At 40.9% G+C, this 12,717-nt stretch overlaps 1 protein-coding gene across 3 annotated transcripts in view; it reads left to right on the forward strand.

Annotated features, from left to right (window-relative positions):
- Positions 1-12,717, forward strand: part of TRAK2 (trafficking kinesin protein 2) — a 65,898-nt gene that overhangs the window by 18,517 nt on the left and 34,664 nt on the right. For all 3 annotated transcript variants that reach the window (XM_050916816.1, XM_050916817.1, XM_050916819.1), the window contains exon 3: positions 1,433-1,627. In XM_050916816.1, coding sequence (XP_050772773.1) covers positions 1,433-1,627 — 195 coding nt within the window. The remainder of the gene's footprint in view (positions 1-1,432; positions 1,628-12,717) is intronic.

The following is a 12,717-nucleotide window of genomic DNA, read 5'->3' on the forward strand; positions in this document are numbered from 1 at the left end:
ACTGACATGTTTGAATCAGGTCTGCCACCATGGAGGAGGGAGTTCAGGGGCACTGCCTCCCAGTTCCGCCACTGTAACTCCAGGAGAAGTCCTGTTAAGACCTATGAGTGCTCCGAGCTGCTGCTGTCTCTTGCCTACTGCTACTGGCCACCTGCTGAATTGGAGGGAAGGGAGGAGAGTGTAGCACTAGCTGCTCCATTGCCTGCTTCCCTGCTGGGCTGTGGGAGCCCTAGGAGGAGCAGGATATGGAACTTGGTTGGCTGTACCTCGGTCTAGACAAGTGCCTGGCAAAGGATGGCTGCCCTCCCCCACACAGGGCAATCCAGAAGAGGTGAAAAAGAAAAATTGAAAAAACAGCAACCAATTACAGCTCCTTGATTCTCTGCATTAGCTGGGTATGGTCCCCAAAGGACCTTACACCAGCTAGGTATAGACAGAATACAGCATGCCCCAGCCACTTCCAGTCCCTTATGCCTAGGAGAGCAAGTGTCTTATGCCCAGGAGAGCAGCTTAACTGGGTCTGACCTTTGGGCAGGGAGACTCTTCAGCAGGCTTCTTGCATTTCCCCTCCCTCAAACAGTGCAAAGGGACCAGAACAAGACACAGAATCTGTCCCTATGTGTTGATTGTATCCCTTTTGAAATACATTTGGCACTCAGGCTGAAAAGCTCTGACACCTCTGAACCTGGTGTACTTGTGCTTTAAATGATGGTATCTAAATGTAATATACTACTAGGTGTTTTCCTTTCATTTTGCTATTGGTGGAATACAAAGATCGAATTAGAAACTGCCCTCCATTTTGGAGGTGAGGAGGAGTCACTCCACGTGTTCACTTCAATCCATAACATTTTTCATGGTTTTGAAAAAAAAATAAAAGTGAAGTTTTTAAATAAATGAAATGTATTCTGCCATTAGGGTGTCACAGAAGGGATATGCATCACTAAACTGAGAGAGAAACAGAAAGGCAAGAAAAAAGTGTGGTTAAATTGAATGGTGCAAGAGGATAGTCAAGACAAACAGCACATTACTGGGGAATGCAGCCAGAGTAAAGCCTACAGAAGGTAGTACAACCTATAGCAGGTAAAATGTAACATGGAAGTTAGGAGAGCTGTGATGGACTTTGAGAGCTGATAGCCAGACATAAAAGCAAATAATAAAACTTAAGTATGTCAGAGCCAGGAAGCCTGTGAGAATCAGTGAGTCTGCTAGATTCACTAGAAGTAAAGGGATCAATTAAGGAGAATAAGGATATTGCAAATACTAATTTTAAAAAATCATGCTTCTAGTGCAAATTCATTTGCTGGTCAAAGTGAAATATTGTTGTGTAATCCCTCCTATGTAGAACAATTCTTTTCAAATCTGTGGATTTTCAGCGTAGCAGATTTAATAGTAATGGGCATGCATTGGTTTCATGGCACATGTTCATCTTTAGATGTCTGCTCCACTGAGGACCTTCCTGAAGTAGAACTGGTGAACATGCTGGAAGAACAGCTACCACAGTATAAGCTGCGAGTGGACACTGTGTATCCGTATGACAACCAAGACTGGCTCCAGGCCCCCTCCCGCTATAGCCATGTCCCCCAAACCATCTCTCCTGTCCTTGCTGAGGAGACCTTCCGTTACATGAGTGAGTATTTCTGGTCATCACGGAGATCTTTGCATCATGTGAAAAGAAGTCATTAACGTGATTAAAAAGTACTCTCTTACTGAAAGATTCAGAGCATTGTGAACACAGGCAAAACTAAAAGCTCTGTTCACTGGGAAATGTTTCTAATTCACTGTTCCAAGAAGCTAGAGTTTGTGCATAAGCAGTAAAGGGTCTTGCTGTAATGCTCTGCAAGTCATAGATATTTTTATTTTGTTTTGTTGCAATTGAAGTCATTTGGGCTTCATGGGGAAATTGGGAGCAGAAACTGTATTAGTGCATGTGGTCCCCTAAGTATGATGAAGCAAACCTGAAATATACCACGTATTGCTCAGTGTCATGCATAATTTGTCCCAGTTATAACTTGTTCTAAAATATCACTTTTGTTTTAAAATATATGGCTATGTAAACACAAGTGTGAAGAGATGAGATAAGAACAACCTAAAACCCACTTTCCTTCTTAATAAAGAAGTTTTACTTATTTAAAACAACAAAACAAAACAAATGTGAACTGTTATTGTTATAAAGCAATTGGATCAGCCAATATAAACTAAAGAGATGCTGTCAAATTAAAACTCTTATTTAAAAAAAAATCTTTAGCTGTTATCAGTAACATCTTAAGATTATGGAAACCTAATTTATTAAAAAGCCAAAAAACAATAATGCTTGTTATTTGCTCTGAGCGTTTCTCTCAGATTGGTTAATGAAAACTGATTAGTCAGTTTTCCTTTTGCCTGTGGGTGGTTTGACTTTGATTCTTGAGATATTTTGGGCTGGAATCACTATAAGGCAACATTTAAATCCAAATCACTGTTTCCGTTGACACTGGAAACAAAACTATAGTTACAATGTTTCTGCTTTAGTTTGGTAAAACCTTGTTCTTACCAAAGCTAATTTTTATCTTAAATCATCTTGATGTGGTGTCCTTTTCAAATTAATGTACACTTTAATGTTCACTATATAAATATATTGTCATGTTCACTGTCAGGAAAAAGATTTTTAGAAAACTTTTATTACATAAAACATTTGTAGCCTATAGGATGTTAGGTTGAGAAATAAGTAGAAATTAGGTTTGTGTTAAGTTAGGCTCAGTACTGTATCAAGGAGTGTGGGAAATTGAGTTTGTTAGTTTGAGTAAAAGTTAGAGATAAGTTGGAGACAAGAAGATGGGAAAATTTAATTTAGTGAGGAAATTACTCAGGGTTATGTTGTGGCTGTGTGTCTGGTAATAACTGGTTCTAGCAGAGTTTTTAACCAAGTATTTAGAAAATTTTGAATATTTTATTAAAATGATATCTGAACTGATTGCATGGAAGGATATTGGTGCAGATGTTAATTTAAATTATGTGTAATGTAAAGGGCCAATGAAAAGGAAGTGGAAATTAGAATATAGTTAGGGCCCTACCAAATTCACAACCATGAAATCTGGTCTCCCCCCGTGAAATCTGGTCTTTTGTGTGCTTTTACATTATACTATACAGATTTCACAGGGGAGACCAGTGTTTCTCAAACGGGGGTCCCGACCCAAAAGGGAGTTGCAGGAAGGTCACGAGGTTATTTGGGGGGGGAATTGCGATATTGCTACCCTTACTTCTGCACTGCCTTCAGAGCTGGGCGACTGGAGAGCGGCGGCTGTTGGCCGGGCACCCAGCACTGAAGGCAGCACTGCCGCCAGCAGCAGTGCAGAAGTAAGAGTAGCAGTACCACAACCCCCCTACAATAAACTGGCAAAACCCTATCCACCCACACAACTCCTTTGTGGGTCAAGACCCTTATTATTACAGTACTATGAAATTTCAGATTTAAATAGCTGAAATCAAGAAATTTGATTTTTAAAAATCTTATGACTGTGAAATTGACCAAAATGGACCATGAATTTGGTAGGGCACTAAATATAGGGTTTTATAATATTAAGGTTTAGTGTTAATTAGTATCAAAATGGAATACAACGGGAGTAGTGTTGCTAAATTGTGGAGAGCGCAATGTACCATTAGGTTACAAGATTATATTTCATTCTGTTGTTAGTGATCTGATCACCCAATGTTGCACTATTTCATCTTTTAATGTGAGTATAATTGTTGCATCAGTATAAATGGTAATTGTATGCCTGTTTTCTTAACTTATCATTTTTCCCTTAAATAAAAGTTTGGTTCTATCATTCAAAGTGTCCTCTAATAAGTTAAATTGTCTCTAATCTACCTAGAAGCTCGCACCTGAAAACTGATTTCAGTTGAGTGCATTCTAAGCTTTAACAATTTAACCTTGATTGAGAACATTTAAAAGTCAAGGTTTAATATCATAATACCATCTTTTATAAATAAATTACTAGATAAACTGAAATGGAAGCACTTTACATTTAGACTTAATAGATTTTCAAGTAAGCAGCAAAGTAGTTTGAACATTAAAATTAAATTCACTATTGACAGTGGCTACTACCCCATAACTCCTGGTTATTATAGAGAGAGAAATTGAGGTTTTACTGAACCTTTAAGTCACAAATCCTCAGCAGTCAACTGATGAAGTTATTAACCTGAAAAGTCCTTAATGAGATTCCAAAATGCTGAAGCCATGAGAATGATAGTTCATGCTTGGGGTGAAGTTATACTGCTGGAACTCCCTGGATCCACAGATGTAAATCACAGCATTGTCCTGGAACTTTTCACCTCTGAAATTGAAAAACTGGCTACCAGGGAGTTGCAGGGTTAAAGTCTTTCAAATGAAAACAAAGTTGCTTTCTACTCGACTTGAACCTTAATGATCCTATGGCCATTTTGGTAACAGTAAAGGTGTGCCCCACTGCCTTTTGCAAAAATTTCCATTCTTGTCATGCTGTGTAGTAATTTATTAAATGCCAGTTCTTTGCCACCCTCCATCTCGGAGGTGACTGCATTTCATTGTTGCTTGTTTGTGTAGGGCCTGATGATATGATATACTGGCCAACCTCTTTTCCTATTTGTTGTTCAGAAGTAAGGGTGCGTAGTATCTTGCAGGACTGGACTCACATGTGAAGTGCTTTGAGATTCTTTGTGTGGTAGAAGATTCCCTGCAGATGGCAAATATTTTTTAACTGCAGTAGGAATCCATCAGCATTGCTCATTTCACAAGCTGGAAATGCAGACAAATTCAGTGACTATCAATTAGTTATGTTCCCATTAGGGCTGTCAAGCGATTAAAAAAATGAATCGTGATTAATCGTGCGATTAAACAATAATAGAATACCATTTATTTAAATACTTTGGATGTTTTCTACATTTTCAAATATGTTGATTTCAATTACAACACAGAATACAAAGTATACAGTGTTCACTTTATGTTTATTTTTTATTACAAATATTTTCACTGTAAAAAACAAAAGAAATAGTATTTTTTCAATTCACCTAATACAAGTACACCTCTAGCCCGATATAATGCGACCCAATATAAAACAAATTAGGATGTAATGCATAAAGCAGCACTCTAGTGGGGTGGCGCTGCACCCTCCGGCAGATCAAAGCAAGTTCGATGTCATAACGTGGTTTCACCTATAACACGGTAAGATTTTTTGGCTTCCGAGGACAGCATTATATCGGTGTAGAGGTGTACTGTAGTGCAATCTCTTCATCATGAAAGTTGAACTTACAAATGTAGAATTATGTACAAAAAATAACTGCATTCAAAAACAAAACAATGTAAAACCTTAGAGCCTACACGGCCACTCAGTCCTATTTCAGCCAATCACTCAGACAAACAAGTTTCAGAGTGGTAGCCGTGTTAGTCTGTATCTGCATCTGATGAAATGGGTTTTAGCCCACAAAAGCTTATGCCCAAATAAATGTGTTAGTCTCTAAGGTGCCACAAGGACTCTTCATCGTTCAGACAAACAAGTTTGGTTGCAATTTGCAGGAGATAATGCTGCCCGCTTCTTGTTTACCATGTCACCTGAAAGTGAGAAAAGATATTTGCATGGCACTGTTTCAGCTGGCATCACAAGATATTTATGTGCCAGATGCGCTAAAGATTCATATGTCCCTTCAGGCTTCAACCAACCTTCCAGAGGACATGCATCCATGCTGATGACGGGTTCTGCTCGATAACAATCCAAAGCAGAGTGGACCGACACATGTTCATTTTCATCATCTGAGTCAGATGCCACCAGCAGAAGGTTGATTTTCTTTTTTGATGGTTTGGGTTCTGTTGTTTCCGCATCAGAATGTTGCTCTTTTAAGACTTCCGAAAGCATGCTCCAAACCTCATCCCTCTCAGATTTTGAACAGCACTTCAGATCCTTAAACCTTGAGTCAAGTTCTGTAGCTATTTTTAGAAATTTCATATTAGTACCTTCTTTGCATTTTGTCAAATCTGCTGTGAAAGTGGTGTTAAAACGAACGTGTGCTGGGTCCTCGTCCGAGACTGCTATAACATGAAATATATGGCAGAATGTGGATAAAACAGAGCAGGAGACTTACAGTTCTCCCCTAAGGAGTTCAGTGACAAATTTAATTAATGCATTTTTTTTTTTTAACGAGCATCATCATCATGGAAGCGTGTTCTCTGGAATGGTGGCCGAAGCATGAAGGGACATATGAATGTTTAGCATATCTGGCACATAAATACCTTGCAATGCTGGCTATAAAAGTGTCATGCGAATGCCTGTTCTCGCTTTCAGGTGATATTGTAAATAAGAAGCAGGCAGCATTATCTCCCGTAAATGTAACCAAACTTGTTTGTCTTAGTGATTGGCTGAACAAGAAGTAGGACTGAGTGGACTTGTAGACTCTAAAAGTTTTACATTGTTTTGTTTTTCAGTGCAGTTATGTAACCAAAAAAATCTACATTTGTAAGTTAAGCTTTCACAATAAAGAGATTGCACTACAGTACTTGTATGAGGTGAATTGAAAAATACTATTTCTTTTATCATTTTACAGTGCAAATATTTGTAATAAAAAAATATAGTGAGCACTGTACACAGTGTATTCTGTATTATAATAGAAATCAATGTATTTGAAAATGTAGAAAAACATCCAAAAATATTTAATAAATTTCAATTGTTATTCTGTTGTTTAACAGTGGAATTAATCGCTGTTAATTTTTTTTAATTGCAGTTAATTTTTTGAGTTAATCGTATGAGTTAACTGCAATTAATCAATAGCCCTAGTCCTTAGTCCTGATAGTAAAGCTGGCAGCTTTTCAGGGAGAAAATGGCCCAGTCTTAGAGCATTTTTGAAGAGTGAATTTGAATTTGTTAAAATGAAATGGCATATTGGCTCCCAAAAGGATTGAAAGTGGGGGTGGGAGAATCTTTTGAGTATTTTGATGAACTGGTAGGGACACTAGGTACATATTTTCCACAGAACAATGGGGAAATCAAATGACTTCTCATACAGCATCTGGAAGAAAATAGCTTTTAATAGAGGTTAATATTGTGTTTGGATATAATATTATATTCACCGTGAAACAAATGTTCCTTGTACATGCCTCACTAAGAAGATTTTGTCATTAGTCTGTGGGCTTCCTTCTAGGGAGTATAGTAATGAAAAGGAATTATCAGAATTTGGCTTGAGATGATGTCCCACAGTCTAAACAGAATTTCATTCTCTGACTCAAAGGTTCAGTTCAGAATTTTATCTAAATGTGTCAGATGTTTAAATATTGACTAGATTGTGTTTTATTGCCCTAGTTTTCTGATAAGAAAATTTAAAAAGCGAGTCAAGTGAAAGCTTTACTATTGTCTTAAAGCACATTGCTGTGTATCAATAGGGTGTGTTCTTGCCTCTGAGTCTGGAAAAATTGAGACCACAGTTCACATAGATTTGAAAACAACTTTACAAGCTTTACTGAGGTACTTTTGTTGTCCGTGTCTGAAAGTGCAATTTTTCAGTATCAAACTGTTCTCACACAAGAGGTCCTTTGAGCAGTCCATCATAGACTGAATTTGTAGCCTTCAGAGTAAGATGCAAGGCTTTTAAAACAAACAACCCTCAGAGAGTTAATTGTTCTATTAACTGATTGTAATCAAGGCGGTGGAATGGGTGGTATTTTTGCAAATAAAGAGACAGTAATTTTACTTAGTTATTCATTGGGATTCCTTCCTTTCACAAAAATCTCTAAAATGGGACTAAACATGACTTTCCAGTTCATCTAGTAGAATTTATTTTTTCTGAAATCTTAAAAGAAGGAAGTTCAAAGAAAAATAGACCTTCTAGAAGGAAAAATGTAACCTGATTAGGAGAGAGATTCTTGATGTTATGGTAGAAATACTCCTGTAGTTTTCAAAATAATGCATTCCTTAACAAATACAGTGAAACTCCATCCAAGTAAGATGAATTCTTGTTATTAAGAAGAGCTACTCCATTTTAGGATTTAGAATCCCATCTAGTCGGGATGGTTTTGTATATTTTTATTTTTATTATTATTAGGATTGTTACTAGGCACCCTATAGGAACTAAACAAAAAAAAATTTACACACAATAACTAATCCTGTCATTAATGACTGGCACACCTGCTGAACTCTGCACACTTTCAAGGAGAGTTGCAAATTGTATTTATTTACAGACACTGGCTCAGAGTAACAGGCAGTGGATTCTGAGACACATGATACCAACCCCTACAAGCTCAATCCTACAGACAAACAGAAGGGCCACAGCCAGTAGCAACTGTATTAGAGGATATGGATAGAACTGATCCATGTACATTCATTCCATTTAAAAAACTTGAGTACTGCATAAGTTTAAACAGTTGTTAGGCAAAATGGGGTTCCACACTAGAAGTGATAATAATTGGGAATAAAATAATAGAAAGTGTCATAGTTCAGGGCACTTGCACCTGTATTCCCTCTCGATGGTCCAGGAAGGGCACCCAGTCTAGGCTTATGGCTCCCCAGCTGTTGCCTCTCTTGGGTGAAGATGCGTCTCTCCTTTCTGACTAGGGTATTTCCAGGCTGCACAGCTCCCTGATTATACTGTAAATTCACTGGCAAAGTGAGACTGCATGAGCAGCCCTCCTTGCTTTCTCTTCAGAGACTAACAACAGTGTAATTGGCCACAGTTAAGATACCACATAGTTCTTTCTGTCCAAGCTTATTTATTGTTAGGATAAAAGCATCACAGAGAAAATGGAGATCATCACTTCAACTCCATCAAGGGGTCTGTCAGGAGATAAGTCCTTCAAACCCTTCAGGGGGCATTCATCTTGGTCACAAATTCCATTACAGCAGTGGTCACCAACCAGTCGATTGCAATCGACTGGTCAATCCTAGAGAATCTCCCAGTCGATCATGATCTCTGGTGGTGCAGTGGGACTGCTGCTAAGGCAGGCTACCTGCCTGCCCCAACCCCATGCTGCTCCTGAAAGCAGCCAGCGCAGCTCCAGGGGCAGGAGGGCAGGGATCTCCCTCTGTGCGCTGCTCCTGCCTGCAAGCACCGCCCCCATAGCTCCCCTTGGCTGGAAACAGGGAGCTGTGGCCAATGGGAGCGGTGGGGGTGGTGCTTGCACAGAGGGGCAGCACACAGCTCCAAGTGCCCCCTGCCTTCCCTCTCTGGGGCTGCAGCAGCGCGTCGGTCCCTTCCGGGAGCACCATGGGACCACGATAAGCAGGAAGTCTGCCTGGGCCTTGCTGCGCCACCTCGCAGGAGCAGCCTAAGGTAAATGCCGCCTGGTGGGAGGCCACACCCCAGCCCTGAGACTCCTCCTGGAGCCAGCACCCCATACCCCCTCCTGCACCCAAACTTCCTCCCAGAGCTTGCACCCCTCACTCCTCCTACACCCCAACCCCCTGCTTCAGGCTCAGCCTGGAGCCCCCTCCCACACTGCAAATCCTTTGGCCCCAGCCCAGAGCCTGCAGCCCTTCCCAAATCCCTACCCCAGCCTGGTGAAAATGAGTGAGGGTTGGAGAGAGCAAGCAACGGACAGAGGAGGGGATGGAATGAGCAGGGCGGGGCTTTGGGGAAGGAGCAGAGTAGATCGTGGGTTGCTCTTAAATTCAGAAAGTGCTCTTGGGCGTTAAAAGGTTGGAGACCACCTCATTACAGTCTCTTCTCAGAACTAGCACACTCATAAAGAGTTTAGTCCATTGTTTTTATAGTTCAGGGGTCTTTTGATCTGGAGTTTCCAGAAGCTACTAATTAGTAGAGAATGGGTTTTTCTCAAGGCCAGCTTTAAAACAATAGACTCTGAGGTGAATCATTTGCGTTCTCCTTATCCCAGGTATTTCCTAGGAAATCCACTTCATACATATTGTCTTTTTGGTGCTTTGAAGTTCCTAATCCTTACCAGAGATTGCATTAGTCAGTCTTCTAGAGGAGTTGCGTACAATTCCACAATAACGCATACACAACTGCATTTTTAATACAATGGACCCCAAAGGCATTAAATTTAATACAGTAAGGTTTATCATAATTCCTTAAGATTTGTCCAAGATGTTGTAGGATATTGTCACATCTGTCACAGAAGGAACTACTAATGAGTGTTACATCAAAGAGTCAAATGCACATTTTATATAGGTTTCTGAAAAGAAAAAAGCAGGAAAGGTGCAGCCATTAATAAAGCCAAAAGTTTTATATTCTAATCTGTTACATGTGTGTAAATTCTGAGTAACTGAATTGACCTTAATGAAATTATTCCAGATTTATGCTGGTGTACTGAGAGCAGAATCTGGCCTACTCAGTGTAAAAAAAAGTACAAGCCAATCTGAACAATATGCTTTTAGCTTTTTCTAGACCTCTTCAAAAGAGCTTCCGTATGCTAGCTGAGATGGTTCTTCTGAGTATTACTTTTGTTCCCGTAAAAAATAACAGTTCTAAAGTATATTGGGTCCAATGCATTAACAGTAGCTTAGATCCTACTATCATTGTATAAATACTGATTTAAACACTGGAAATTTCACACTATGGGCTTGTGTACATAGGGGTTAATGAGTTCTACAAGGATGTGTTGTCTAAAGCATACTAATGTGTTGCACTTGAATTGGTCTGTGTAGACCCAGCTGATGCTCACTAACTACATGTTAATGCTATAAACTATGTTAGAGTACACTAAGGAATCTTTAGTGTGCATCAGGTGGGTCAACATGGACAAATTAATGTGCAACACATTCTTCTTCAGCTATCCCTCAATGCGAGGATGATGTCTGCCACGGAGGTTCATTGGTGGGTTTTTAAGTGGCTGAGGAACCCAATATGTGCCCTGCAGATTTTCTCACAGAATTGACAGATGTAATCTTGGAGGAGACATAGTTGTTGGCTGGACTGTTGTGCCCTTTCTTTCCTCCTTTGTAGCTTCTTTGTCTCATGAGTACGTCTATTCTCTTCAAAGTGAGCTGTGGCTTGGTGTGTGGTGTAGGACCACTGTGAACAGTGGCCAGTCCAGCAGAGTTGGTGTTTCGTGACCTGCACTTCTATACTGCTCATGTTAGCTGCAGAGAGAAAGCTGATGTTAGTGCATCAGTCTTCCCAGCTGATCCTGAGAATCTTCCTGAGGCAGCGCTGCTGGAACCACTCCAGCCACTTGAGATGTCATCTGTAGGTTACCCAGGTCTCTCACCCATAGAGAAGGGTGGGGATGACCACTGTCTTGTAAGCCATGGTCTTGGTGCCTGTTTGCACATCACTATCTTTAAAGACTCAGTTGAATAGTCTTCCAAAGGATGTGATGGCACAGCGGATCCTGTATTCAATTTCTGTGTCAGTGCTGGCTGTTTGGGAGAGGTGGCTGTCAAGGTATGGAAAATGATCCACATTTTCCAGGGGTTCTCCGCTGATGGTTATTTGTGGAGTACGAAGAGTAGTTTATTCAGATGAGGGCTGGTAGAGTACCTTGGTTTTCCCAATGTTGAGAGATAGAGAGACCCAGGCTGCGATAGGCATCTGCAAAAAGATTTAGGGTACTATGCAGGTTGCCGTGTGTGTGTGTGTGTGTGTGTGTGTGTGTGTATATATATGATGCAGTCATCTGCATACTGAAGGTCACTGAGACCAATTCTCGTGATCTTAGATTTTTGTTTGGAGATGTCAGAGATTGAGGAGCTGACTGTCCGTATGATACTCAATCCCGATTCCATCAGAAAAGCAGTCACGGATGAGAATCGGGATCACAGCAAGGTAAATGGGGAAGAGTGTTGGAGCAGTGACAGCCGTGCTTGACATCAGTGCAAATGGATGAATAGTTTGGTCTCTGAGCATTGCACAGAATAGTGTCAGTCATCCCATCATGGAGTAGTCTGATGATGATAATGTATTTCTGTGTACAGCCAAACATACACAATACCTTCCATAGGGCATCACAATTAATAGAGTCAAAGGCCTTGGTTAGGTTGATAAATGCCATGAACAGTTCCTCGTGTTGCTGTCTGCACTTCTCCTGAATCTGTTGTGCCACAAAGATCACGTCAGTTGTGCATCGGGATGGCCTGAAGCCACGCTGGCTTAAGACCCAAAGAGAAACGTAGTCCAGAGCTTTCATGCTCCTGGTAGGGTCCCCCTTGGCGAGGAGGTCTGAGGCCAGGCTCCTGACCAATCACGGTCCAAACTTCAAAGACCCCAGCGATGGATCAGGCACATATAGAGGACCTTTTAATACTCTGCAGCTATAAACGCAGATGAGGGCTGCAGCAGGAGGGAGGCCCCTGGTTGTCTTGGATCTCCTTGCCACTGGGCCAGAGTTTTCCTCCTGCCAAGTCACGTGTGGTCACACACCACCTGCACACCACTTTCCCCACTTTAAAAGATTTCATGTGCAGGCCCCTGCCAAAGGGCTCTCACTCGCACAAAGCCCTAAGGTGACAATAGGAGCAGTGATCTCTGGGAGTCTTTAGTCACAAATCTGTACACAGGCAGCAACCGTGTGATGGTCGTCTTGTGCTTGGATAAGCCACACGTGCGTTTCGGTAGCAGTGGCTGTGAACGAGCAGACTTTTTTAAAGATCCCCTCTGCTGACCCCAAATGGGGAGGGGACTAGAAAAGGAGCCCCAAACGTAGGCTGTCTCACACTCTTCCCACAGGATGGCCACATCCAGTGGGAGCAGCAGAGAGTCCTGTGGCACCTTATAGACTAACAGACGTTTGGAGCATGAGCTTTCGTGGGTGAATACCCACTTCGT

The sequence above is a fragment of the Gopherus flavomarginatus genome, chromosome 10, assembly GCF_025201925.1.
Source record: "Gopherus flavomarginatus isolate rGopFla2 chromosome 10, rGopFla2.mat.asm, whole genome shotgun sequence".
Classification (NCBI taxonomy): Eukaryota; Metazoa; Chordata; order Testudines; family Testudinidae; genus Gopherus; species Gopherus flavomarginatus.